Consider the following 27,977-nt stretch of genomic DNA (forward strand, 5'->3'; position numbering starts at 1 on the left):
CCTCCCATAACTCCTCGCGCCCCCTCTCTGTTTCCCCGGTGACGCCCCTCTCAGTGCTGTGCCGCCCCACCGTAGCTCTGCTTCCGCCGCCGCCGCCGGCCGGTCTCTCACCGATTTCTTGCGCCGCGACCCTCCCCGTGTCTCCTTGAACCTTCTCAGACCGCCACCCCAGTCGCCCGCCTCGCCGGCTGCGCTCGGGCCATGCCACCCATCCCGCCGTCGTCGGCCGCCTCTCCCTCATCCGAGCCGGTGGATGGGACCGCCCTTACCCCCTCTCGCTTCCGGTGCCCGCCGCCCACTCCGGTTCGCCGCCGCTCACCGGAATTCCTCGCACGCCGTGGACCGTTGGATCCCCGGTCGGCCTCACCACCGCTTCCCTCTCTCTCCTATGCCCGCGTGGCGGCCACGTCGTCGCCACCTCGGCTTGACCGAGTCAAGCTGACCCGGTCAGCCCTCACCCTTCCCGCGGCCACGTGCGCCCGCGTCGTGTGCGCTGGGCCGCGCTCGCCCCACCAGCCCGCAATAGCTCAGCCTCGCTCCACCAGCCTGCCCCGCGCCGCGCGGGTCATGCTCGGCCGGCCCACTCGCCCCGCGCCTCAGCCCGCAACCGTCGCGCCCCTCTTAGGCCGTCTCCCGCACACGCGCGCACCAGCCCATCGGTTCGGCTGCGCCGCGCAAGCCACCTGGGCCGCACCAATGCCACCCTAAACAAGTCCAATATACATCCCTCCTTGATTTCCTTTCCCAAAAGGATTTGATAAATCCTTTTTCCTTTGTTCCATAAATCAATTCTTTATTCTGAAATTCCATAAATCATTTCCCTTGGCCCCGCACGTCAGTGACTGTCAATAATATTCTTGAGAATATTATTTCTATAAATTCCACAAACCATTTCTCGTATTCCAGAAATTCCAACTAAACTTCCAAAATTCATATCTCGCAATTCGTAACATCGATTGACTCCATTCCACTTCCAGTAACCCTCTAAAATTGAGATCTATCTAATGGCACTATTATTTAGTCCAAATAGGATCTTTTTCTTGGTCTTTTGTTTAGGTTGTCGATTGTTTGCGTATAGTTGCGATTACTGGATTTTCGTCAATCGTGGGATTTCTCGAAGATTCGTGAAGCTTCGTGAAGACCTTGAGCAAGGCAAGTCACCGTTTAACCAATTGCTCCTATAATTGGAAAGTCATTATTATTTTGTCTGCAACTTGCATTATTAGAATCACACACTTAACTTGCTTAGCCTCGGTTTGCGTGCCAAACCGACGGACCTACCCAGTAGTCGCACTAATTCCTGTAGGCCGTACTACCCTGATTCCTTGTCGCTCCACCTTTGTGGTACTTCGGTATCCGTGCTCTCTGAGCGCATATACCAACTATTCCACATACACCGTTGTTTGTCGATAATTTGGGAAATGGGTTTGAGAAGCCTTGAAAACCCGACATGTGGTGTTGGCGTGTTTGAAAATAAAATAAATTGTGAAAACTCACGATGCGGGGGTTGTGCCTATGTGGCATTGTCCCGTATTCGCATATAAGGACTGATTCCTGTGGGAAATTCATCCGAGCATATAATAAGTGCGACTACACGGGTGCAATGGGATGCCCCTGGCTGAGTAAATAGCAAACCAAGGAAGCCTTGATGCCAAGAGACAAGTGGATTCAACAGGGTGGTGTCGGGTATAACCCTCGGGCTTCCTGGCACAGTATGGTCTGGGACCTAACCTGTTGTCGGTCTGGGACCCCTCTCGTTGGCATATGGCAACCCAGTGTCGACTTTCGAAATGCATTGTCATGAAAGCCTTAGGGTCTCCCGACGTGGCTGATCTCACGGGCTAGGTGATCCAGGTTAGTAATGTCGTGTGGGTAAAGTGTACCCCCTCTGCAGAGGTAAACTAACTGTTCGAACAGCCATGCCCACGGTCATGGGCGGATGTGAGGTGTTTCCTGTAGCGTAGATTTGTTTGTCAGTGCTTTGTGAAAAGTTGTTGTGGTGTGCGAATCGTCACCAGAATCAGCCTATGTGGCAGATGGATGACCTATGTGGTCTGAAACGAATCTGTGTGCTTCGGGATGTCTGCGGGCATCATAGACTAGGCTTCCTGAGTGGAAGCAAATTGTTGTGCTGCTGGGCAGCTGGACTCTGGGAGTTCGAGAAAATGAAAAAGGCTCTGGGAGCCGATTAATCAAGTTAAATGGCTCTAGGAGCCGAGAAGTAATGATCTGACCCGGGAGGTCGGTACATTACGAATTGAGTTGTTGAAAAACATCTCTTAAAGTCGAATCGAGACGCAAGTCTCTTTTCGGCCCAAACTTAGAAAGAAATAAATCACTTAGTGACTTCAAAATGATTTCAAACAAAGGATTTGCAAAACAACCTTGACTCTCTTCCAAGCTTGCATCAAACACCTAAGTTCCCGTGACTAGCTGAGTACGAAAGTACTCGCCCTTGCTCTATACAAATATATATATAGTTCCTCCGCCGTGAAGTTGAAGATGAAGTGAAGTGAAGAATAGGGTTTCATCCTGGTTCCCAGCCGTCGCCTGTGGTGTTGGGTGTTAGACCGTTGGTTCCGCTGCTGCTGTTGTTGTTGGTGTTTCCTCGTCCGCGTCGTCGGATGCATTCTCGGGCTGTCCTGAGTTGCAACCTAAGTTAAGGTAAATAAGTGCTCTATTTATTTTAAGGATTGCAATGATTCATATTTGTCATCGTGGGTACCAGCGCTATGTCCTGGGACTGGTACTGAGATCGTGGTTTCGTAGGAAGCGGTTTGCGTCGTTTTCCCTACGACACGCTCTTGTCAGGTGCTGTTGTACGGTGATACCAGATTGGGGTGTGACACCCACCAACTAAAACTAGCCGTTGGGGGCGAAATCCCCCAACTCAGTGTACTGTCGATCTGACCGGAGGTGTGTGGCCGGTCATACCGTGCTACTGTGCAACGTCTAGATTTCTAGCCGTTACAAGGCTGACATTGGGCCCCAACTGCCTGGCTAGTCAGACCGCAGTTGGGTGGCCGGTCCGACCAACCTCGGCTCTGGCGGCTCTGGATCGGCCGCCCAGAGCGCTGCCGCCGGCCACCAGGGGGCCGGTCAGACCGGCCGACATGCCCCGATCAGACCGCCACATAGCGACCGGCCACTGTGTGGCGATTTGACCGCCCCTGGTCACTCACCACAGCAACAGCAAGATACAATGATATGAAAATAAGCACAAGTCTAAATGCAAACATGACCTAGCGTGGCAATTTAAATCATCTCTTTGCTAGGTCATTACCCCTCTTAATAGTACGGCGAAAGCTAAAAATAAACTAGCAAATTTGATCGCCCTACACCTCGACTAATTTAAAATTAAAGCACTGGTTTACCATTGTTGACGGTCGTCATCAATCAGTTTCGACCGTCAATATCACTAAACAGGAGAGAACTAGTGATGCTTGCAATGCATAAATATGTTAGAATAATAATATTACACTAGTATTAGGTTTACTAACCTTTTGCAGAGAATGATCATAAAGTGGAGGAGAATCGACATCAACACCAACGATAAATCAATCGGACGATGTCGAGAATCAGACTTATGCATGAATGGGCCAAGAACTCAGAATTGACACGACAAACTGGGCCAAAATTCACAAGTCTGCGGGGAAGAGAAGTCCAGGAGGCCACCAGCCAAATTGTGGGCTGGTTGGGCCAGCCCCAGGTTCGGCCAAACCTGGTGGTTCGGCCGAACCCATTTCTCCACCGTTGGATGTGGGGTTTGGCAGGGACGCTCCAGATCTTCTCCTGATGACGGTTGAGGGGTACTTCGGACAATTCCCCTTCCACAACCGTCATAACCACCTCTATATAAGGAGCTCACTTTCTTCACTTAAAGACACACCTCAAGCAAGAGCTCTTTCATTCCTCTCAAGTTTAGTTTAGTAGTATCTAGCTGGTGGAATAGAATTAGAATAGGAATCAGGAGTCCGAAAGTCTTCGGAAGAGTTCGGGTATGGCTTTAGTAGCTTTTCTTTCCTCTTTTGTAAGCTTTGTACTTTTATTAGAATACTCTTCTATATACATTTCTGGTATTGAAATACTTTCCGAGTATATGAGTACCAACTTTACATTATGTTCTTGTTATACTGAGTATACGGCTAGCTTATCTGGGAGATGCTTTGGTGCGGGTATAGTATTTGCTTATGCAATTACTCTATATCATGACGATGATATTAGAGTAGTATCTGGTAGTTTAGACGTGGTGTCTAAATTACGGGATATCATTATTTGGGGTTATATATTGCGGATGAGAGGTGGGCCGCTGATGGTGACAGCTCAGTACGGGTATTCCTCCGCGCCTATATATAATCCTAAGTTAATTTCCTGGGGAGGGTATTCCTCCGTATTTAGCCCCGGTTGGATGGTCATGATGAGCTGTCGTAAGGAACTCGGCAGTCAGGGGTGGCTTCTCGAAGTACTAGGATGGCATCGGATAGAGGGTATTAGCCAGTATGTATACTATGTATATTAGAAGTATAGGAATAGATTTCCTTTCTCTTTTCTTTCCACCTAGTTTAGATTATTTATTATGAGGATGAGTAGGTAATGCTTGTGTGTCACTCTACACTTGATTATCATAACACCTGCTTAAAATATGATTATCACAAGTAACATATAAATTATTAGTTGAGTTCTCTCTACAAGATCTTCCCACAGGATAAAATAAATACGATATCCTTGGAATACTCTCGGGTGAAATGCTACAATGGTATATCCGTGTGCTTGCGGATGAACTCTGTAACCATAATATACCAGAAGTATTTCTGCGCCATTGCTGGGATATATATTTCTAGTAATATCATTAAGAAATACCAACAACCATCTTCTTTTCTTTGCTTTGCGCCATCAAATTTTAATCCATCGGTAGTCATCCATGTGCACACATGATGTGAACCTAACTCAAAACTTATAACTCGATAGAACGGTTAGTCCACAATTAGCGCTTGTTATTAATTACCAAAACTAACAACGGGGGCCTAGATGCTTCACAGGGACGATTTTGAAACTCGACGACAAGATAAGGGACCTCCAGTGAACCTTTTCCTTTCATCTCTCATTTCCTTTTCTTTTAAGAATAGCAAAGATGCACGTGCGTTGCGATGGGAAATCCAAATTACATATGTTACTTCTTTTGTGTACAGTGAGAGTTAATGATGCATATTTGGGGGCCTTTTTTCACGAACCTGGGTGGGTCTCATGCGCGTCATGGATGATGTGGGTTTCACGTAGAGATAATCGATACCTAAACGTGTATTTACCTATTGGTGCTAGGCATAAAGATTTTTTTTGTTGCAAGGGCACTATAAAAAATGATTTTTTGCATTTGACTGGAACCCTGCTAGGTCTAAAGATTTTTTTTCGCTGTAAGGGCACTTATCATTTAAAAATTATTTTCAGTATCTTTTCATATGGGTAGTGCAAACCGCGTGCGAAAATGTTATCATTCTTGTGTGCATAGAAAATTGAGCTCATATCTATATTGGAATTGAATATTTATCCTCCTATAGTTTTTTTATTGATATACGATTTACTATCAATTACTCCCTATATTTCTGTAACAGCCCTAAAATTTGACAACTTTTTAAAACCGATTTAGTTTGCTTTGATTCTCTAAAAATATAACTGTCGAGTTAGTAGTTTATTTAAAATATTATTTTCCATGTTTGTTTCCGGTGTTTCTTTTCTCGTTTAATTTTGTCGCAAAGTGCGTATCATCCCTCAAATAATTCCTTTAATCCGATTTAATTCTATCCCGAATGTTGGACCGTCTAAATTCCACATCAATTCAAATCCTATTTATTTTAATCTTCCCTATATTTTCCTTTTCCCTATTTCCACCTTAATTTTCTTTTTCCATTTTTTTTCCTTTCTCTTTCCCTCTTTCTCTGTTTTTCTTCCTCTCTCTGTTTTTCCTTTTATTTCTTCCTCTACTCGGCTAGGCTGAGCCAGCGCCTGTGCCTCCCCGTGTTGCCTCGCGGCAATTCCGCGCCACGCTCATGCGCGCTCGCGCCCAGCTCGTGCCAGCCCGCACACGCCACACGCCCGCACGCTCTCGCACGAGGACGAACGACGAACGAATGCCGCCACGACACCTCCAGCTTCCCGCCTCCGTATTTCCTTCGTCTCTCAACTAGAAGGCTCAAGACCGGAGGCAAAAGAATCCGCCCCAACCCCCGTTGACTCAATCGTCGGCACCGGAGGAAAAATCCCCGAAACACGCCATTGATTGAGCATCAAAATTCGTCGCATACGTCGCAAATCCTCTGAAATTGAAGGTAAAATTGGATTCTCCATGACGAGTACTCCCTTCCCCCTCTCTTTACCCATCCAATCCATCGCCGGAATGTCGCCAGCGTCGCCTCCTGCCGCCATTGCTCTGTTCGGCCGCCGCCGGCCACATGGCGCGCCGCCGCTCCAGGCCACCCTAACTTCGGCTATCGCCACCCTGGGACTCCTCTAGCCTCAGTGAACCTCATCAGGCCGCCTCCCTTCTCGGAGTTCGCCGGAGTCGCCTCCGCCTCCCGTTTCCGCCCGCCGCCGCCAGCCTCACCGCCGGCGTTTCTCTCGCTGTCAACCATAAAAACGGAATCGCCTCGACCCGTAGATCACAAAACCGGCACCCCCTTGTCCAAAACCGGCCTCCTCTGCCACCGACAATGTGGGATTCCGGCCTGTTCCTGTGCAGAGAACGAGAAGAACAGGAAATCTGATTTTCCTGTTGAAAAATAAATCAGAAAAATCATTTTTATTTTCCTATCAAGTTGACATCTGTTTGACCTCGAAATCAAAATCCGAGACTTATTCCAAACTCCTAGAATTATTCCGAATCCATCCGTGTCAGTTTCGTTGTAATCCGAGCACCCGTTGACGCCACCCTAATTTTAGCCCTAGGGTACGCCGTTCACCGAAATTCCAAAAATCCCTAAAATTATTTCTTTAAATCCTTTTCACCCATTGTTGCACTTTGTGGTACTATTTTCTTTTGGTTGTCTTTATTTTTCTGTTATTTTATTGTGGTGATGATTGTTGCGTAAATAGAAAGCATTGACGTTGGTCCGGTAGTCGGAGCAAGTGAAATCTCCGCGCCAGGAGGAGATGGTTTGTATGACTACATCGAGCCCGAAGGTTGCAAGACATGCACCCTTCCTTGAACAATTTAATCCCGGTAGTTAGAGAGTTATTTTGGTAGCGTACTCGTCCTTTGGAGTACGATAGACTGCACGAATTCTTTTAAATTAATTATATTACTATTATTGCATTATATTTTCTGTTGTTGTTATAAACACCTTAATGAGCCTTAGAGTCTAACAAACTTAGGATAAAATTTGAGAAACACCTAAGCAAATAGTTAATTATTTAACATGCTATTGATTTAATATGGATATTATTATTGCATATGAAAATATGCTTATGGAACTATTTATGGCTATATGCTAAGAACTATTGACACCGCATGTGAGCGGGTGGTACACATGATAGAGTTCATGTGTTTGGTTTTATAGACCTGTTTATGGTCGTGATGGATAGATGGATATATTTATGGTTATTTCTTATTTAAAATTGATATAATAATCAACCCCCTTGTGTCAATAAGAATGACATAGTTTCGCCCATCCACAGGATCGATTTGTCGAACCTGGCCGTATATTGCTCCAATTGATTGAACTTCTACAGGCCTTTCGGTGTACTGGCCATTAGCTTTCAAGTGTGTGAAGCAAAGTGACATGGTTCATATTTATATGATTTATATATGTGGGCTCGATGGGCCCCGAGAGTTCAGAACTGCCCTATGGGCCCATGAAGTTCTGGGCTGCCCATCGAGTAACGAACAATGGAAAGTGGATGCGGAGGTAGGTTGGTACACACCTCGGACCGGATCACTCCGAGCAACATCCCGAGCATCCTTTAACTTACTAGGCAGAAGGGAGAGATATATGGAGCAATATTATACCTTGTTACTTTTCAGCCCGGCTAGCTGTGGATATCGTGTAGGTAAAGCTGGGCAGACGTTGCAGAGTCGTTGAGTATTCGAAATACGCCGTGCTCCCGGTTAATGGAGATGTGTCTATAGGTGATTCTAGATTATGGGCACAAGTTAAACTAAATGGCTATTAATTAATATGGTTAACTTATTTATTACTTGATGTTCTATTCAAGTTATTTATAGGTAACATTTATATTTTTATGCTCGTTATTATTGTTTAAATTAAATTTTCAATACTGTTGTTTATATCAAATGCTTATTAAGATAGGCTCTATGAAATAACTGTTAAGGTTAGGGTTTAAACCTTCTAGCTCTTAATACTGCATGTTTTATATTGCAATTACTGTATTTGCTATCATAAGCATGTCTTGCTGAGTACCTTTTGTACTCATAAATGGGTTCAGATCATGAGGAGGAGGATGCTTGTGAAGATCCTGTTGACCCGTTAGAGTGGGACAGCTATGGTTTCTAGGTCATCCTACGCTCAGGCAGTTCCTGTGGTGAATTCTAGCAGTTTATCTGTTTGTAGAAATAAGGCTTTATAGGCCATATATGTAATGGTTTGTATTTATGTTGTGTTGTGAACTAAGTGACTTAAGTACTGTATAATCGAAGTTTATGCTTTTATATCATTTCATGCGTAACTGAACATCCTGGGCAGTTACGTATTCGTGGGACACCATGACTTTATCGGGTGTCCCCACAATTTCATATTATAAATTATTTGGTTTTTTTTCCTAGTCAAACTTTATTAAGTTTGACCACCTTTACAGAAAAAATAGCAACATCTACAATATCAAATTAGTTTCATTTAATGTAACATTGAATATATTTTAACAATATATTTATTTTGAGTTGAAATACTAACATATTTTTTTATAAACTTAAGTAAAACTTAAAAAAAAAGTCAAACAACTTAGTAATATGAAATAGAGGGAGTAGTTATTTTCTCATGTATTTCCCTGTATTCGTCACTTGAAACGATGATTTAGACCCTATATACACAGTGAAAAAGGCTTTGTCCATTTCTCTCGGCGAACAAAACAATCCATGTCCCGTGGGATTATATTCTTAACACAATACCGTCCCCACCGGTACAGTATCATCCGTCATATAGCATATCAAACACTAACATACAACACCCGAGGTTCGGTAGAGGATAGCACGACAATACCACCTCAACCGACGAACAAAGGGTTTGTTCGAATTGGTGCCAAATAAACCTTATCAAAATTTGACAATTCTAAAATTTTATAAATCGACAATATTATCAAAATTTTGATAAGATTGGCTTAATAATGTTGTCAAAATTCTATACACATTACCAATATTTAGTAACAAACTAAATATATTCATATAATTATCAATTTTACTAAAGAGTAAAATGCAATTTGGACCACATTTTATTACCCAAGTTTCAATTTGGATCACCCTTAAACATATCTTTTCAATTTGGACCGGGTAAATTTATCATTATTACGGTTTGGACTATCATGAACAACTTTTCTCGTCACGTCTAACTTCTCTTTTGGCAAACATATGAACCATACATAGAGGAGTTCGGCTGTATACTAGAGCTGATGTGCTTAAGGTCGTTATTTGTACTAAAAAAATCGTTCGTGGTGGTCCAAATTGCAACAATAGCAAATTTATTCGGTCCAAAGTGAAAAGATATGTTTAAGGGTGGTCCAAAATAAAACTTAGGTAATAAAATCTGGCCCAAAACATAATTCAATCTTTACTAAATAATTGGATGACTGAAAACGTCATCAATAAACAGGCCCAAAATTAACCGTCCCCATACTACTGCAAACGCCACGCCATCATCCCTCCTGTCCTAATCACTTCTCTTTTTCGGACCGTTGGAAGCGTCCGCTGGCGCAGAGAAAGTATCTGTGGTGGCCGGACAGAAATATCTCCCCTCCCGTCGGCCGTCGCTTTTGGCCGTCCGTTCTCTCTTTTGGCCACTCGTCCGCTATCCTCCCCCCAAATCTCCAATCCCCCGCGCGCCCCCCGCTATAAAAATATCTTCCGCCCTTGCACTCCTCCCCCCCATCCCGCTCACGAGTTCCTCACTTCCTCCTCCGCCCGCGTCGCCCCTCCTCTCCTCTCCCTCCCGGCTCCCGGCTACCGCCGCCGCCGCCCCGAGGTGAGAGAACCTTTCCTTGCGCTCTCCGGCATTCGTTTCGATCAGAACGAACGGGGGATTTGCCTCGTCGGAATCCGTGGGGGATCTCGCGCGGCCGCCGGGCCGGGGTTGCGGTTTTGGATGCTGCTTCTAGCGGTAGCATCGTAGGTTTCTGGATGCGTTGTGGATTAGGGGGGTAAGGATTTTGGCTGGTCTCGCTTTGCTTGCCTGCGTCTTTGCGGGTGTGATTTCCGTATGATACGGTTGATGCTTGATAGATCGTGCGCGCGTGGTGAAGGCCTCTGTTGCTACCATGGTTATCTAGTTCTCGATCGTATTGGTACATGGGGGGCCTCTTTGATTCTGGACGCTAGTTTTTCCACATGGGTATATGCTCTATGCTCTTGTTCGGTGCAGTGCACACGGGAGAGGGGAGACACAAGTTCCACAACTCCTTTGTAAGGCATGTTTCATCTGAGATGTAGAGTAGTATAGAAGGAAGTGTATTTTTGTCCCTCAAGGGGACATCCCATCGTTTTGTGCATAGCGTTCAAAAAGTTATCAAAAAATTTGAAAAGAAATTGTCAAGATAGATCATTATACGATATATCTTTTTCAAACATGCAAGTTAAAATTCGACTTATACAATTTGAAACAAAAATAGCAAATTTAACCGTGAATTACACGTTCTATTTATAGTTAAATTTGTTATTTTTGTTTTTACTTATATAAGTTGAATTTGAATATGCATGTTTGTGAAGTTACATATCACATATTGATCTATCCTATTAAATTATTTTAATTTTTTTGATGACTTTTTAAGTGACATGCAAAAATGAGGGGATATCCCCTCAAGGGATGAATAGAGTTCTCCAGTATAGAATTGAAATATGAATCGTTTTTTCAATCAAAACCAGTTCATCAGGCATCATGAATGAACTCTGAATATTAAAGGCATCAGAGCTAGAGGGGTTATTTCGACTGCTACATGCATTTGTCGTCATCTTCAGATAGCCTACATGGAGATAAGATTAGGACTGTAGTTTTCTGCAAGTGCAGATATAAAGCTTTTGAGTTGATAGCGTTGCACTGTCTTTAGTCATTAATCTTTCTCTACCTTTGGACAGGAAATGGCTGCCCTGCAACCCTCATTCTCGTCAGCAATGGCTATGAAAAGTCTGAAGTTCCCCAAAACTGCAGTTTTACCTGGATTTGGTGGTATTGCACGTCCTCAAGATGTGCAGGACAGGAGCGCTAACTTCACTTGTTCAAGGCCTAGAGCAGCTTCAGTGACTGACCAGTCAACAGCAGAGCCAGCAAAACCCAGGCAAAACAAGCACACTGTTGATCCTTCTGCTCCAGAATTTCTGCCACTCCCATCATTTGAAGAATGCTTTCCTAGGAGCACAAAAGAATCCAGGCATGATTTACATTTCACTTTTCATTAAGAACTGTATTGGAATTACTTACATTCCGGTATGTTAACGCCTCCACTAAAGCTTATGTTGCCTGTGACTATGTTCTTCAGAGAAATTGTGCACAAGGAATCTGGCCATGTCCTCAAGATCCCATTTAGGAGAATCCATTTGACCGGAGATGAGAAGCATTTTGACACATACGACACCAGTGGTCCACAAAACATTAGTCCAAGGATTGGTAACTCACTGACCTCATTTCTCTTGTCAAACTAAACCCCCAAACCAAGCTAATGAACATAACATCTTACATTTTTTTATCAATCCTGCATGAAAGGAAAGATCAGCGGCTTAGTGGAAATTATTTCTTGTTCTTTTATGTTCACTCTAATGCAATTATGATACCTTATATTGTTTTGAACTCTTTTTGTTATTTTTATTTACATATTTTATTTTTTTATATTTCTGTACTATTTGCGGAGTTTTATTTTTCATTTATACCAAATTATTTCAAAACTAATAGAAATAATTTCCATAGGGAACATGGACGTATGATATTAGGTATCGTGCAGTTTGATACATGAATGTAATTGCATAGTTAATTTGATAGTACCAAAACGGCCAGTAAAAAGAGATGACACCAGAACAACTGAACTAATACTGTTAAACCAAAATGGTATACAAACCAGTGTTGACATCACGCAGTGCCTAGGCTACCTTTTCTCACATTTTCGCTACATAAGTAACTATGTCCAGTCCTCTCCATATTCAAATAACTATACTGATAGGATGGTTGAGGGTTCTTCCCTCTCTTTCCCCCTAACATATAAGACAATTTGCATAAGCATTTGAATTTTTTTGCAGGACTTCCAAAGATAAGGAAGGAATGGATTGACAGGAGGGAGAAGTTAGGTGGTCCTCGATACACACAAATGTATTACGCTAAGCAGGGAATCATAACAGAGGAGATGTTGTACTGTGCCACACGTGAGAACCTTAGTCCTGAATTTGTCCGGTCAGAGGTTGCCCGTGGACGAGCTATAATTCCTTCCAACAAGAGGCACCTGGAATTGGAACCCATGATTGTTGGACGAAACTTCCTTGTAAAAGTGAATGCAAACATTGGGAATTCTGCTGTTGTGAGCTCCATCGAGGAGGAAGTACACAAGCTCCAGTGGGCTACAATGTGGGGAGCTGATACTGTCATGGACCTTTCAACAGGGCGTCATATCCATGAGACCCGGGAATGGATCCTTCGTAATTCTTCAGTCCCTATTGGGACGGTGCCTATTTACCAAGCACTTGAGAAAGTTAATGGTATTGCTGAAAATCTAAGCTGGGAAGTCTTTAGAGATACTTTAATCGAACAAGCTGAGCAGGGTGTTGATTACTTCACAATCCATGCTGGCGTGCTTCTTCGTTACATTCCTCTTACGGCAAAGAGAATGACCGGCATAGTTTCACGTGGTGGCTCTATCCATGCAAAATGGTGCCTAACATATCATAAGGAGAACTTTGCCTATGAGCACTGGGATGAAATTCTTGATATTTGCAATCAGTATGATGTGGCATTATCCATTGGTGATGGTTTGAGACCAGGTTCTATTTATGATGCAAATGATAGTGCTCAGTTTGCAGAATTGCTGACTCAAGGGGAACTCACACGCCGAGCTTGGGCAAAAGATGTGCAGGTGAGAACAATGTGATCAATTAAATTACAAACTTTATGCATTTCATATCCTCGACACATTGTAATATACTCCGCCATAGTTTAATGTTCCAATTTTTCGTATATGAAACTGAGAACATGTATTGTGAATAAACTTATACAGTTGACTTATTGGCCTCTGATTTTATGTCTGTTGACAAGAATATAGAACATCCTTGAAATAAGTATCGCCTGCTATCTATACTGAAACTATAGATGCAAATCCTATACTCGATATGCATATGGTTCTACTAAAAAAATGCATGAAATAAACGATGGCCTGTAGAGTATAGGGTCTCTAGAACTGGTCAGAAAGTAGAAGATATTTGCAAAGATCAGCGCTTAAAACTTATTCTTGTTCAAAATGTTAGTTTGGTGTAAATAGACTACAAATGAATAAATAGTAGAAATGAGCTGATTGCTAAATCTGCAGGCATTAATAATATGTCACTTATTTTGGAAGTATTGCAACTACATGTTCAATTAATGCAATATAGTCTTCCTTAATCATTAAGCTTTTGCAGAAAGTATCTGTAGAAATTTACTTCTCTTCTTGCTTGTTACACTCTTTGTGAACTCATACAGATAAACATATGAGAAGATGTTAGAGATGTGGTTTTAAAACTCTTTATTGTAAATGGCATGCTCTAAATGATGAATCGTTTTTGTTTCCCTAATAATTTGGTAGTAGAAACTTTGAACGGTGATGTGCCTGAATGATGATTTGTTTCCATTAGATACACAATTCAATTTTTTTTTAACCTTGTCAAGCAGTGTTTTTGACATTTCTCAATTTTTAGGTAATGAATGAAGGCCCAGGGCACATTCCGATGCATAAAATTCCTGAAAACATGGAGAAGCAACTGGAGTGGTGCAATGAAGCACCTTTCTACACACTGGGGCCACTGACAACTGATATTGCACCTGGTTATGATCACATCACCTCCGCCATTGGTGCTGCCAACATTGGGGCTCTTGGCACTGCACTTCTCTGTTATGTAACACCAAAGGAGCACCTTGGATTGCCTAACCGTGATGATGTTAAGACAGGCGTGATATCGTACAAAATTGCTGCTCATGCTGCTGATTTGGCAAAGGGCCATCCCTATGCACAAGCATGGGACGATACACTAAGCAAGGCAAGATTTGAGTTTAGATGGTTGGATCAATTTGCTCTATCTCTGGATCCTGTGACCGCTATGTCTTTCCATGATGAAACATTACCGTCGGAGGGTGCCAAAGTGGCACATTTCTGCTCAATGTGTGGCCCAAAGTTTTGTTCGATGAAAATCACAGAGGATATTAGAAAATATGCTGATGAACATGGTTACGGGACAGTGGAGGAAGCGGTGATACAAGGAATGAATGCTATGAGTGCTGAGTTTTCAGCTGCAAGGAAAACAATCAGTGGGGAGCAACATGGTGAAGCTGGAGGGGAGATATATGTTCCAGAAAGCTATACAGCTCGCAAATAAGGTTGGTCTTTTTCTTATCATGTATAGTTCACCTTGTGGGAGATGTTTGGACTCTTTTGTTCTGAATATGTAGGGTTTTTAACTCAGTATGAAGCAATTAGTCATCTGGAGTAAAATGGTCTAGTGCCGTATTTCAATCAGTTTTACATAAATAAGCCATTAATGTGAGCTTACCGTCTTGAAACAGCGTCAGCTTTTCAGATGCCTTCTCTAGCACTTTTGTTGACCCAGTAACTTCATACATGCTACTAGTTATATAGCATTAGTGCTTGTTACAAATATTTCTGAATTATCTTGACTAAATAAATACTACTCGAGTACTATCTACCATTCAGTAAACATTCTGCTAATCCTTTTACTCCCTCCGTCTCGAAAAAAAATGAATCTAGGACTGGATGTGACACATTTAGTGCAACGAATCTGGACAGAGGTATGTCCAGATTCATAGTACTAGGATGTGTCACACCAATACTAGGTTGGTTTTTTATGGGACGGAGGGAGTACATCAGAATTTTTTCATAAATCTATGAGAAGTGTTGTAATTTTGACTCCACACACTATCTTCAGTTATATTTCTTAAGGGAAAATTACTCTCACAGCAATCCTTTGAAATGGGTTTGCATGTACATTTGAAATTTGACACTAACTGTAATAGCACTGGATAGCTGCTCTGTTTTTATCAACTTCTACTTGTAATTTCAGGGACCTTAATAAACCTTTAGTGGCTTGGACTTGTATGTGCATTACTGCAAAGGCACTAACTTTTATATCACAATAACATGTTCTCGCCTTCGCGGAACTCAGAATACAATCTCCGTGCAGATCGTCTTGGTGTCCATCTACTCCGGGTGGAGCGTTTATCAGCAGCACTCCTCACCATCCTATGTTAGGAGGTGGTAAGCAGTATAAGTGCCTTGAATAAAGCTGGTGCTGCTTAGCTCAATTTGTTAATTCTGTCGTGGCTTGTAATAAAATTAAACTCTATATGTGATCCTTCCGTGTCATATTTTCTCCTCTTTGCATCACTGTGGGTTGTTAGTAATGAAAGTTGCACCAGGGGTGCCTGTATTCTCAACGATCTGAAGGCCTCTTGGCCTGGATTGTTGTGAATTGGGCTGAGAAAGTCCCTTTGAACCTGAACAGGATAATGCCTGCGAAGGGAGTGTGCATTTCTACTTTTATGTTTCCAGGGAACTCTCAACACAACCCCTTTTTGGTGGAAGATCGAGCTATCCAATATGTTCCTGAACGTGTGAGCTCAGCAGCTGGATATACCTGTTTCTTACAACTGAGGTAACATGGTAATAATACTTCATTTGATAAGTGGCATGCTGACATTTCTCCAACAGGAGAGGATTTCTGCAGATACCACTTCGTAATGTCCCATAACTGATTTAGTCATACATTTATTATCCGTGTAAATTTGCAAAGCGTTGGCCATGTCCTATGCAATTGATTTTAAACCATCTATCTGCACATATCTAATTAAAGTATAAAACAATTTATAAAATCTACATAATGGACATTTTAGCTGCATGCCACTTGTCAATTGAGCACACAATATACTGACTAAATTCAATTTAACTTGATCATGATTCATGTGGAAGGTGTTTATTAGGAATTAATTTATTGATATGGCCAGAGACTTGTTTATTTTTAGCTATTTATTTGTCTTTCCCATTGAAATGATCAAATTTTGTACTTGCACCTTGTGTTTGACGTATAATAGAATTATTTAGTCTGTTTTGGAGCATTCATTAATGCAATGATGCTCAGCCGCTCAGATCTTTGCGTAGCATTATCCAAGAAAACAAGTCTTTTTGTATCCCCTAGATAATTTGAAAGCACCCATACATGCAAAATAGCATGTGAAAAAGAACTTTAGCTAGGTTCTGTTGACCGATTATGTTGTAGGATAGGAATCATCTGCCTGTAGAACATAATTTGGGCATTATCTTCTGATGTTATAATCATGTTTTTCTCAGCAAACTATTACTCCGCACTCCATTTTGTGTTTGCGATGTGGAATTATTTTACCTGTGATCCAATCCCATTATTTGACTGACGTGAAACGTTAAGTGAAATGACGTGTGGACAAAGTTGCTCGTGGCTGGAGTCTTTATGCTCGTGGTTAACAATTTGGAGATGAATTTTGCTCTGATTGTGCTCCTGCAATGTGTTTTTAATTTTCATCATAACGGATCTTGACACTATTTTCTATCAGATTGTTACCTGTTGTTCATTCCGAGTTCAGTACTACTATACAATGTCCGATCAAGTTCAGATATTATTATCATTAGTTAGTATTGAATGTATGTCTATGTAATTTGTATATGTTCATATTTATTTAACTTTTATGTATCGTTGTCACCTTATTATCATCAGGATTTAAATTTCAGTCTCCATAAATATTACGCACACACAAGTGTGTATAGTGATGGATGCGCGCACATGCGTTCTGTATAAAAAAAATCTATTAGGCGTATTAACTCAGTATTGTCTTTTGAAAATTACATGAGTGATAACCGATTAATCACTCTTTAACTAAGTAATATCAGCACTTAATACCAAATTCTTTTTTTTACTGTCTAGTACTACCTCCGTTTCAGATTATAAGACTTTATAGCATTGCCCACAATCATATATATGTCATATGTCTAGATTTATTAATATATATATATATATATATATATATGTGGACAATGCTAGAAAGTTTTATAATATGAAACGGAGGAAGTAGCAAATATTTGCTCAAAATTACAACTATTCAATTAATGGTCATCTCGAAAGTAGAATTTGTGAAGAACTCTAGTGCACGTCCCTTACATAGCTACTGCAGAAAAAAAATGTTAATATTAGTTCACCACATTTTCTTAGATATAATAATACTACACGTACGAAAAAAATATTAACATGGGAAACACACGTTTCTGAACCACCCCATGCCATTTACGCTTAGGCCCTTCACAGTGTGTTTGCGTGGTGAGTTTCTTTGTGCCGCCAGCTCAAATGAATGCCTACGTGGCGAGTAATTGCGCATCCCTACAGAGCATCTCACCTCCACGCAGGGAGATGAGTTTTCTCGCTCTTCGTGAGTCCACGCGTGGCCCACAAACGAATCGTGCCTGCGTTGTTGGGGTCGAGCCTCCATCTCGTCGTCCCCTCGCCATCCCCTTCGGAGAAACGCACGGAAGCCAACGGAGCACCGTCGCTGTGAGGTGGATCCTCAACTTCGCCGCTGGCAGGCTAGATGACGACGACGACTTCCTCTTCCACGCCACGGAGGAGTTGGAGTGGAGCCACTAGAAGGCCAAGCGTCGCGCTTCTGCCTCACCGCTGCCGCCATGAGGCGGATCCTCAACTTCGTCGCCGGTGGGCTGGATGACGATGACGACTTCCTCTTCCACACAGCGGAGGAGACGGAGTGGAGCCACTATGAGGCCAAGCGTCGCACTTTCATCCTGCCACCTCCGCCGTGAGGTGGATCCTTGACTTCGCCGTCGACGGGCTGGACAACGACGGCAACATCCTCTTCCACGCCCATGAGACGGAGCGGAGCCATGTGCGGATGACGAGAAAGACGACGACGACTTCCTCTTCTTTGAGAGGTGGTGCATTTGCGGCCGTGACGCCTGGTTGAGAGAGGCGATGGTGATGGGGAGGAGAGAGGCGAAGGAGAGGGAGCTCAGGCGGTGGGCGACAGGTTGAGGGAGGCGATGCCGATAGGGAAGAGAGAGAAGGGTAGTTGGGGGAATTAATTTATTGGACTGGGGCACCTTCATTGTCTTGGTCACCTGTATTGTGAGCTTTGTAGTCTCGACACTAGCTCGCCCCAATCAAAGCCATGCAAAAGAAGTAACATGCACTGTGGAGTTGAATGGCCTTGGGCTGATTTCGTGTGTCACATAGGCTAGAGACACGCATAGCGTGGCTTGCACAGTTATTGCTTAAAGGCAAGGTCCGTGGCTTCGCAGTTGCAATCCTTTACTATGTGCACGCCACCTACTTACCCTAATCCCCTTAGCCCATATGCATATACCATCTCCGTCCCTAAATGAAGCTATTTTTAGCACAGTGTTTTGTCTCAAAATAAAGCTATTTCTCCACCTACCTCCTATCAACTAATCACAACCATTCTTCTTCAGCTGGTTTCTCTTTTCAACCAATTACGTATTTTCTCCAATCATTCTCACAGTCTCACCTACCTTCTTAATACTCGTGCCAACCTCTAAAATGTATATATATTTTGGGACGGGCGAAGTATAAGGAAAGAAAAATCTCCGTACACTGATGTCTGGTGACGATCTCCAGTTATCCACTGTATATATAAAAGGGAACTGAAGGATGAGCTCCACCATTCGGCAGCCTTATCGTCATGCGTATTCTTGCTCGACAAGCACCTTAATTAGATTGTACTCCCTCCGTTAAAAAAAATGGGGGACAACCTAGGAGGTGGTGTGACCCCTCTCCAACGAATCTGGACAGGTTGGTTGCTTTTTTTGGACGGAGGGAATAGTTATTAGTAGTCACATCTGCCGAAAAAAACTATTTTTGAAATACCTGAATTTACAAAGAAAAACTCTGCAGCAAATGATTTAACGATTGGATCACAGAGAGAGAATCTTGAGCTTTATCCACTGAGGAGAAATGCACGGCGAAGTGCAGGGCAGCGACCATCTCGTTGACGCTGGTATACATTTTGGTACACCTACCATTTTACACGCGGCACGTCCCACAATCTCCGCCCTCAGCCTCATGCGAGGCAAGGCGGCAGCTCCCCGCTCCATCTCGGCCGTCCGTACCTACACGTGTCTGCCGATCGTGCCACTCCGGACTTTCTCTCTCCCTCCTCTCCCCCGCTGGGTCAGGCTCTACCTTCAAAAGATGGGTATGTATATGCCTTGTTCACTGACTGTGGTCCCGACGAACCATGGACCCACTGTCAGTGACTAAAGGCAAGGTGCTTCGGAGGCGGCGGAGAGAGATGATCTCAATCCATCCGCGCTGCGCTGCGATTAAAGCGGACGAGACGTCGCCACCTTCCTTCCTTCTCCTAGAAGCCATCGCCTCGTCTCTCCGCTTCTCGCACCCACATCGCCCCCATCCCATTCTGCTCGCCGTGCTCGCTGAGCTCCATGGAGAAGAAGGATAAGGGAAGGCACCGCGGCCGCGGCGGCGGAGGCGGAGGCGGCGGCGGCGGTGGTGGTGGTGGTGGTGGTGGTGGTGGTGGTGTGGATCGCGGCGGTGGAGGGAGCGGAGGAGGAGGGCCGGGAATGGGGCGGCGCGGGAGCGATGCGCGTGCCCAGCAGGCGGAGGCGGCGGCCGCGGCAATCAGCGGCATCGCCACCCGCCTCGGGTTCGGGTGCACCATCAGTACGTGCTAAGCGGCCGCTGTCCGCTGCTCCCCGATCGTTTCTGCTTGGGCTGATTCTGCTCTCCGGAAGGGATCTCTAATGGTGGGTTGGGTGGTGTTGTTCGTCGTGCGTGCGTGCGTGCGTGTTTGCAGATGTCGGCGGCGGGATGCCACCGCAGATGGAGTTCCTGATGGCGTGTACGGACGGCGACGTCGCGCGCCTCAAGGGTGAGATCCTACGGCTCTACCCCGCGCCCGCCTTACTCCCGAACTGCTCGTGCTTCTTCCTGGGATAGGGGTTTGGTTAGGGTTTTGAGGGCTTTTTTTTTAGCTTCCGTGTGGTGGTGTACTGGTGATCGGGAACCTTTTTTTCAGCATTTTCTGTGCCGGCTTTGTTGGGGGATATTCTACTCGAATGTGTTCTCCCATCTTTTTGTGCATTTGTGAAAACAATTGGATGAGATGGCTTTCAGCCTCATGCATCGTTTCTGGTTCTGTTACGATATGATCGTGTATACCCCGATCGTGCGTGTTGTTGATAGAAGTGTATGTGTGTTTAATGCGGTGGAGGGTTTTCCTGTCTATTTTTGGTTCAAATTGGTACTAATCTAGTAATCTGGATATGAATTTGTTTGTTTGCCATTATTCTTAATAGGGATTAATAATTACTAATAATACTTCTCTTTATGATGCCATATTTCTGTTAGAGGTCTCTTCCTCTTGGTTTTGTTTTCTTTTGATTAATAATTACTAATACTACTTATCTTATGATGCCATATTTCTGTAAGAGATCTCTTCCACTTGGTTTTGTTTTCTTTTCTAAGTGCTTAGATGTGATTTTCGTGAGGTACTTGTGTCTCCATTTCTCTAGAACTTTGATCTTGTTTTATGCACATGCACACACAAAAAAAAAACAACTTCTGCATGAACTAGAATTACAATTTGTGCAAATTTGCGCCTTACTTTTCTTTTGAAACTTTCGGTATTGAAGAGGTGGTTGATAGCATGGATGAGGATGATCGGCAATCGCTCGCCTCTGTGAGGATGGAGGGGTATGAGCCACTGTTTGAGGCAGCAAGCTCGGGAAAAATTGATCTCTGCAAGTACTTGGTGGAGGAGCTTGGGTTCGATGTCAATGCCGAAGCTAATCATGATTCCGGTATGTGCCTTCCTAGATTATTGCATTGTTTTATTATGCTTAATGCATCTCCTATAGGCAATGCAATTGTAATGGGAGCTGTTGTATGTGAGGAGGTTAGTCTTGATAGGGTCAGGAACTGTCTTTACCTTATCATGGAGACATTAACTATAGTGCTGACATGCTGCTATCTGAATTGGCACACCAATGTAACACTGCTATGTGAATAAATCCGTTTAGTACTATAAATTGATTCTTAAGTGTTGTTTCTTGACTAGTCACCTTTTTTAATGAAAACAAACAATTCTGTGGCACCTTTGGGACGTATGAATGTATGATGTCTTGTGAGGTAGGATTTTCTGAGGGAGTACTGCAAGAATTTCCCTGAAGAAGACTCAATTCCTGCACTAATCTAGTAATTTGTTTTTTGTAACGGGCCATAGATAATATAAGAAAACATCATCCAAGAAAGAATCACAATAGCAAAGTGTTGGTGATATGCCTTTTTATTCTTATTTGAAGGATTATCTCCTTCAGCCTTCCTTTTTATATTGCTTTTGCCTACTCTTGATTGGTACAGTTGTGTCTAGACAATGCATGCAGTTCACTTTGTGAAGCTCATCTATTATGCACTTGATTTTTCTTCTAGTTCCTTTTGCGTGGTATATACATGCCATCAAATTTTGGTTCTAAGAACTTGGGAAATGGGAGTTTTGTATAGTTTTAACTATACTATTATCCTTGTTGATATGAACTTAAGTGGTGTTTCTGAATGATTCCATTGTTTAATATTGCATGTCATATAAATACAGTCTGAGCTATAAGTATTTCATGAAGTGCTCCTTTGCATATTTGGAATTGTAGCAGCTAATATTTGTGCATTTGCAAAGCTGTTATACCACAACACTACCTGTATCGTTTTGTTGGAGTTATCTGATTAAATTTCTTGTTTGTAATGCCCTTGCTAGGTATGACACCTTTGTTTTGCGCTGTGTTGGATGGACAAGAGATTACTGTGAAGTATTTTCTTGACAAAGGTGCTGATCCGAATAAGAAAGATGCAGCAGGCTTTGCTCCTCTTCATGAAGCTGCAAAAAAAGGTAAGGTATCACTTCTTTTACATCTGTGCATGTGTACTACCTTTGTCATGTTTATGGTATGCGAAGCTTGCATTGTATAACTTTCCCTATAAAAGCTAAATGTAAAATCTATAATCCACTTATGTGTCTTATAGTAGGGGAAAACAGCTCAAGAGACAAATCCGCTTATCTGCCTCCTTTTATGTAAATCTTGCCATTTTGTTAGGTTTGTGCTTGCTTAGGTGGTTTTGGTCAATACTCGCAATAATACTTCTGATTTGTGACCTGAGAATACACTAGTTCTGAAACATACACTTTACTTTTGATTCAATATGTTAAGTCAGTTCTGGAATGAACAATTCCAAAATTAAGAATGTCTACAAAAAAAAAATTATTCTTCACTGTAACACAATTCCATGTTGCCCCCCCAACACTTGTTCTCAGGGCACGTTGGAATAGCACGACTGTTGTTATCTAAAGGAGCTAGTGTTGATGTATCTTCTTCTGAAGGGACACCTCTTCATGTTGCTGCCTCTAATGGAAAATCTAGCACTGTGCAGATTTTATTAGAGCACCGCGCAAATGTAAGTACCATAATTTCTTTTATTTCATCTTTCCATGTCGTTTGGTTGAATTCAAGGCTCAATTTGTGATGGTAACAACCGCCTAATGTGTTGGTTTAGTTCTTGGCAAGATATGGACCAAGTTTTTTTTGCTCCCGCTGCACCTTTTTTGTGGATATGTAGATTCAACGATCACAAGTTGATGCAAAAAGCTTTCGAAACAGGGTCCAAGTGTTCTATGTACCTGCTTTGGTTTGCTACTGTCTTACCTTCTGACTTCGTTGCTACATTGTTCTTGTGTTTGTCGTTTATGATGCCCATATGTTTCCTAGTATGGGCTGTTCTAGGTCATGCTGGTTGTAAATAGTCGTTAGGCTTCTTATGATGCTTTTTAGATAGTTTATTCATGATTTCATGCCTTGCAATTTGCAAATGAATGTGTTGCATTTTCCTTGTGCCTTACTTCCATGTTCATTATTGTACTGAGCGCTGGCTGATATCTTGGTGACTTTATCTTTGTCCAGATATTGTGTTATGAACTGTTTGTTCTTAGTTTCAGGAATTTATACAGAAGATATTTCTAATTTCTGGATTTGTATTGACTTGCTCCTTTTACCTGCTAATTATATGCATTTACTTGGGAATAACTTTGGTTTCTAAAAATGCAGCCAAACGTGATATTACCAGATTGTTATACACCATTGACCGCCGTTCTTTCTGCCACTCCTGAAATAGTGAATGAATCTGAGTGTTTGAAGTGCATGAAACTCCTTGTGAAGGTTTGATACCCAATCGATCCTCTCTGTATCTCTATTTCCAAAGTCTCACGTGAAAAAAAGTATATCTATACTCCTTTAAAAGACTCCAATGGTGGTGCTGAAGGGTGAATCTGCATTCAGCCCTTCACCTATCCCCACTATCTCCTGACTTGTGGAACCATCAAAACTGTGACCAAAGTAATGTGACCTACCGTGTTACACATAAAAAAACAATAATAAAGTGAGTTATATACAGAGAAAGGGGAAGATACCAAATTCCAACCATTATGTGATTTCTTGAATATTTGAAATTGTAATGATGTGATTTTTTTTTATAATCCATAGCTACGCACGGGCATTCGCTACTAAATTCCTATGTTTTATGTGAGATATTATGTCAACAACATATTGTTGTGTCATGTAACATTTATCTGCAGGCTGGTGCTATTTATAATCTTGCAACTCCTGATACTCCATTGAAGATAGCAACTAGAAATGGCTTAACTGAGTGTGTTGCATACTTGCTGGAGATCACCACAGTTAAACTAAGTGAACATGTGAGTAACTCTTGCTAATTTGGTGCTTTTACTTTGTTTTTCTCCTAGGACTTGTTGAACCTATAAACTTGTGGCAATTATTTTCTTTCAAATGTAAAGGAAAGCTCTCTCTCTCTCTATATGTGTGTGTGTGTGTGTGTGTGTTTGTGTCTATCCTTATTTGTACTGTTTTATTGGATTTTTTTTTCTTTGATCTGTTGGAAATGCCTTCCAAAACCCAACATTAGCACCAGTCACCAGTAGTCTGGTAGAACAAAACTATACCAGAGAGGAACAACACGAAAGCTTTTGGAGTTTGTTTGAATTTGCCTTGTTGGCGCCCTGCGAAGGACGAGATAATTTGCATCCATGTTTTTCTCTTTATGAGAATGAGAATACATTATCCAGGTGTAGAGCTTTACCAGTTCAAATGGTACACTATTACTTTACCAACCATCTAGACGTGGATTGAATCGGCCAGGGTCTTATAATTGATAACATTACAAGATTTAATCTGCTGTTTTCAACAGAACTGTTATCCTGTACTGGTTTTTATGCAATACAAAATAAATGGTGGAAGGGGACAATGGTAGAAACAAGTTTAGGAATGGGACGAGTTTATGATTGGACGTTTGTACAACTAACCTATCTGTGTTTGCAAAATAAGGAAGTATTTTTCCTTCTCCAAATTCTGGTATTTCCTCCAAAACATGTAGAAGGGGGTGAATCAGACATGTTCCACCTCTTTAGTCTGTTTGGGACATCGACACAAATTTGCAATACAGATGTTTGATAATTACCTTTTCTAATCCTATATTAATTATTAAAATATAACGGCATGAGAGTGTTTTAATGAAAAATTTAGTGTCATTTTAATGAACTAAGATTTTGACGTTTACCTGAACATATTCTAAATCTAAAACATCGTCTATTTGAAAACAGGAGGAATTATTTTTTAGAACTGGAGGACATTGCACCTTGAAACTACTTTGTTGGTACATAATACATCTGTGTTCTTCACTACATGTATGTAATGCAAGCAACTAAAGGAGATGATTTATTCTCTGTGCTTTCGTTTGTAATCACCATGATTCAGTTCATTGTTAGAATGTTAGTGGTATTGGTCGTAGGAACACTGCATCTAGTATTCTGTCAATTTACAGATTTTCAGCTTCTATGTTTTTTCTCTTCTATCACTACTTATGTTTTCCTAATGATTTAGGACAAAGGAAGTGATGGAGACAGAAAATCTAAGCTGAAATTACATGGTGGAAAAGCATTTGAGGAGGGGGACTATGCTGGTGCAATCATATTTTACACTGAGGTATATAAATGTGCATTATATGATTTTACTTCCTTTTTGACTTATTACTGCTAAGCTGAAATTGCATAGTGGAAAATCAATAGGAATGTGCTGCTGCCCATGCTATCCTCATTATTGCTAAATGCTAATACATGATCTGTTAGCGGACATTAGCTGAAGACAGAACAAAAAGATTATCGCAATTTACAAACTCAGTTACACTGGTTCCAGTTCCTTGCATCTATTACTGCTCAGACCACTATAACTATTGTTTAACTTACGCAGTTTTTATACAAGTAATTTTATAGTTTTTTTTTTCTCAAAAAGATAATACACATTTATTCCATTGTTATAGCTGGTTCACTGCAAAAAAAGTTAAATGTAAACTTTGTGTTCAGCATTTACACTTTCAAGCCTACAGTTATTGATTCTTACGTACTGTTAAAAATAAAAGCTCTAATCCAAGAAATGCCATTGACAAACACAACTTCCTGAAAATGCCATTCTACAAGCGTCTTTATCCTAGAAATGCCATCGCTGTTAGGTTTCTGTTAGTAGCCCTCCTTTAAGTGCTATAAAAATATCATTTTACCCCTACAAGTTGTTGAAAGATGATTAAAACTTATACTCTTTCAGTCAACGTACAATAATTTAGGCTGCGTTCTATTTCTCCAACTTCAATTTCAACTTCCTTGTTTTCCATTAGCACGCTTTTCAAACTTCAACTTTAACTTCCTTGTTTTCCATTAGTCAAAAATGGTCTTTTTATAGCACTTAACGGAGGGATGCTAACGGAAACCTAACGGCGATGGCATTTCTGGGACAAAAGTGCTTTGTATGATGGCATTTCTAGGAAGTTAGGTTTGTTGATGGCATTTCTTGGATTGGGGCGCTTATCAATGGCATTTTTTAGATTTTCTAAAAAAAAAAAACCTTGCAATGATGATCACACTTAGTCATGGAACATCCATGGCCCTTGACACTCTTCTGTGAATACAGTCAGCGTGGAGGGTGGTCAAGTGCACGCTGGCAAAGGGAAAATTGACATGTTCTTTACAGATATAATTTCTTCAATAATCCAAGCCCTAACTATAAGCAACAGAGATTATCACACAAGAACCCATCTCCACACATGCCACATCACAGAAGCATGACAGTCTCTGCATTCCAGTTGACACCTAGGATACTATCATCACCTTCTATTGTCTAGGTACTATGGCTGTGTTAACAAGGAAGTGGTGCAGCGCAGGAGGCTTATCACAGTTTGGTATGATGCAGGCAATGAAACTTGATCCTGCAGATGCCACACTGTATTCAAACAGGAGCCTTTGCCATCTGAGAAGTGGTGCAGCGCAGGAGGCTTTGCTGGATGCTAATGATTGCATAAAACTCAAGCCAGAGTGGACTAAAGGTCACTATCGCAAAGGATGTGCCCACATGGCACTCAAGGTCAGAAAAGAAAAAAAAAATCCAAGTTTTTCGTTTTGTGATACATCATTTCCCTGTCATTATCTTATCTATGTTTTTATATTCCAGGAATACGAAGAAGCTTGTACTGCATTCATGGCTGGAACAAAGCTCAATCCTTTAAACGATGAAATGCAGGATGCATTTTGGTAATCTTTGTACCTATTTTACTTTATAACACAGATTTTCTTAAATGACCTCCGACACGGTTCCATGAATCAAAATATGCTAATTCATGAATTTTTTTCAGTTACTTGTATGCTGCGTGATATGTCAGTGATTATGCCTCTGACTGAAACCAACCCATATGTTGACATTTGCAGGGAGGCAGCTAAAGGAATGATGTATGAACATATGGCTGGAAAGCGCGTCAGCTCGGTTGATTAGAGGTCATCGGCGTGTTCGTGCTCTGTTCTGTTTCTTTTGGACCCGAATGTCAGCTTGGATGGTTTAATTTCGTGTTAGTACTTGTGTCTATATGATGTTTCTCGTTGGTTAAGGACACAGCGAATTGGTGGTGGAACAAGGGCTCGATTCCGCGTGGAACCGATGTTTTCACATAACATTTCTTGAAACAGTACTTAACGTTACCTGTTTGCATGAGCGTGTTCTTTGATGATTGTATCTTGGTGAGAACCATGCTGTATACGTCTTACTCTCTCCGTTTTATCCGTTTTAGGATATAAGATGTTTTGACTTTGGTCAAAGCTAAACTGTTTTAAATTTGACTAAGTTTATAAGAATAGGTAGCAATATTTTTTATCTAAGATAAATTTATTATAAAAATATATTTAATTATTAATTTAATAAACTAATTTGGTAATATAAATATTATACTATATTTTTATATTATATTTGTCTATAAACTTAGTCATCAAAGTCAAAATATCTTATAACCTAAAACAGAGTCAAAATATCTTATAATCGGAAAACGTCCGCCGATCTAGTGCATCCCGCGCTCCGCCTCTACCCCCTCTCACCCACGTTCCCGCCTACCTCCCTCCTGGCCATCCCATAATAAA

At 41.8% G+C, this 27,977-nt stretch overlaps 2 protein-coding genes across 9 annotated transcripts; both read left to right on the forward strand.

The window, feature by feature from the left end:
• The first annotated feature begins 10,030 nt into the window (after positions 1-10,030).
• Positions 10,031-17,073, forward strand: LOC127766680 (phosphomethylpyrimidine synthase, chloroplastic). Of its 7 annotated transcripts, XR_008016267.1 has the most exons (8): positions 10,031-10,181; positions 11,288-11,580; positions 11,689-11,816; positions 12,440-13,266; positions 14,084-14,759; positions 15,581-15,654; positions 15,816-16,051; positions 16,744-17,073. XR_008016267.1 is itself a non-coding variant. In XM_052291797.1 (6 exons), the coding sequence occupies exons 2-5, from the start codon at positions 11,291-11,293 to the stop codon at positions 14,756-14,758; spliced, it is 1,920 nt and encodes a 639-aa protein (XP_052147757.1). In that variant the 5' UTR covers positions 10,031-10,181; positions 11,288-11,290; the 3' UTR covers position 14,759; positions 15,563-15,833. The 7 variants fall into 7 exon arrangements, 2 of the variants coding, with proteins under 2 accessions (XP_052147757.1, XP_052147755.1); XR_008016269.1 differs by having other exon boundaries at positions 15,461-15,654; positions 15,816-17,073; XR_008016270.1 differs by having other exon boundaries at positions 15,563-15,654; positions 15,816-17,073.
• A 2,758-nt stretch (positions 17,074-19,831) lies between these two features.
• On the forward strand, positions 19,832-27,561 carry LOC127766934 (uncharacterized). 2 transcript variants are annotated; one of them, XM_052292109.1, is made up of 12 exons: positions 19,832-20,131; positions 20,265-20,339; positions 21,103-21,270; positions 22,218-22,349; positions 22,773-22,912; positions 23,560-23,670; positions 24,087-24,206; positions 25,128-25,211; positions 25,408-25,509; positions 26,767-26,937; positions 27,025-27,104; positions 27,279-27,561. In XM_052292109.1, the coding sequence occupies exons 1-12, from the start codon at positions 19,894-19,896 to the stop codon at positions 27,340-27,342; spliced, it is 1,485 nt and encodes a 494-aa protein (XP_052148069.1). In that variant the 5' UTR covers positions 19,832-19,893; the 3' UTR covers positions 27,343-27,561. The 2 variants fall into 2 exon arrangements, with proteins under 2 accessions (XP_052148069.1, XP_052148070.1); XM_052292110.1 differs by lacking the exon at positions 25,128-25,211.
• Positions 27,562-27,977: the final 416 nt, after the last annotated feature.

Source organism: Oryza glaberrima, chromosome 3 (assembly GCF_000147395.1).
Source record: "Oryza glaberrima chromosome 3, OglaRS2, whole genome shotgun sequence".
NCBI lineage: Eukaryota > Viridiplantae > Streptophyta > Magnoliopsida > Poales > Poaceae > Oryza > Oryza glaberrima.

Coding starts and splice junctions, on each gene's coding strand:
- LOC127766680 (XM_052291797.1), top strand. CDS start 11,291: ATGGCTGCCCTGCAACCCTCATTCTCGTCAGCAATGGCTATGAAAAGT. Junction 11,817..12,439: donor AAACATTAGTCCAAGGATTG/GTAACTCACTGA, acceptor ATTTTTTTGCAG/GACTTCCAAAGATAAGGAAG. Junction 13,267..14,083: donor CTTGGGCAAAAGATGTGCAG/GTGAGAACAATG, acceptor CTCAATTTTTAG/GTAATGAATGAAGGCCCAGG.
- LOC127766934 (XM_052292109.1), top strand. CDS start 19,894: ATGGAGAAGAAGGATAAGGGAAGGCACCGCGGCCGCGGCGGCGGAGGC. Junction 20,132..20,264: donor CGGGTTCGGGTGCACCATCA/GTACGTGCTAAG, acceptor GCGTGTTTGCAG/ATGTCGGCGGCGGGATGCCA. Junction 25,510..26,766: donor CAATCATATTTTACACTGAG/GTATATAAATGT, acceptor GGTATGATGCAG/GCAATGAAACTTGATCCTGC.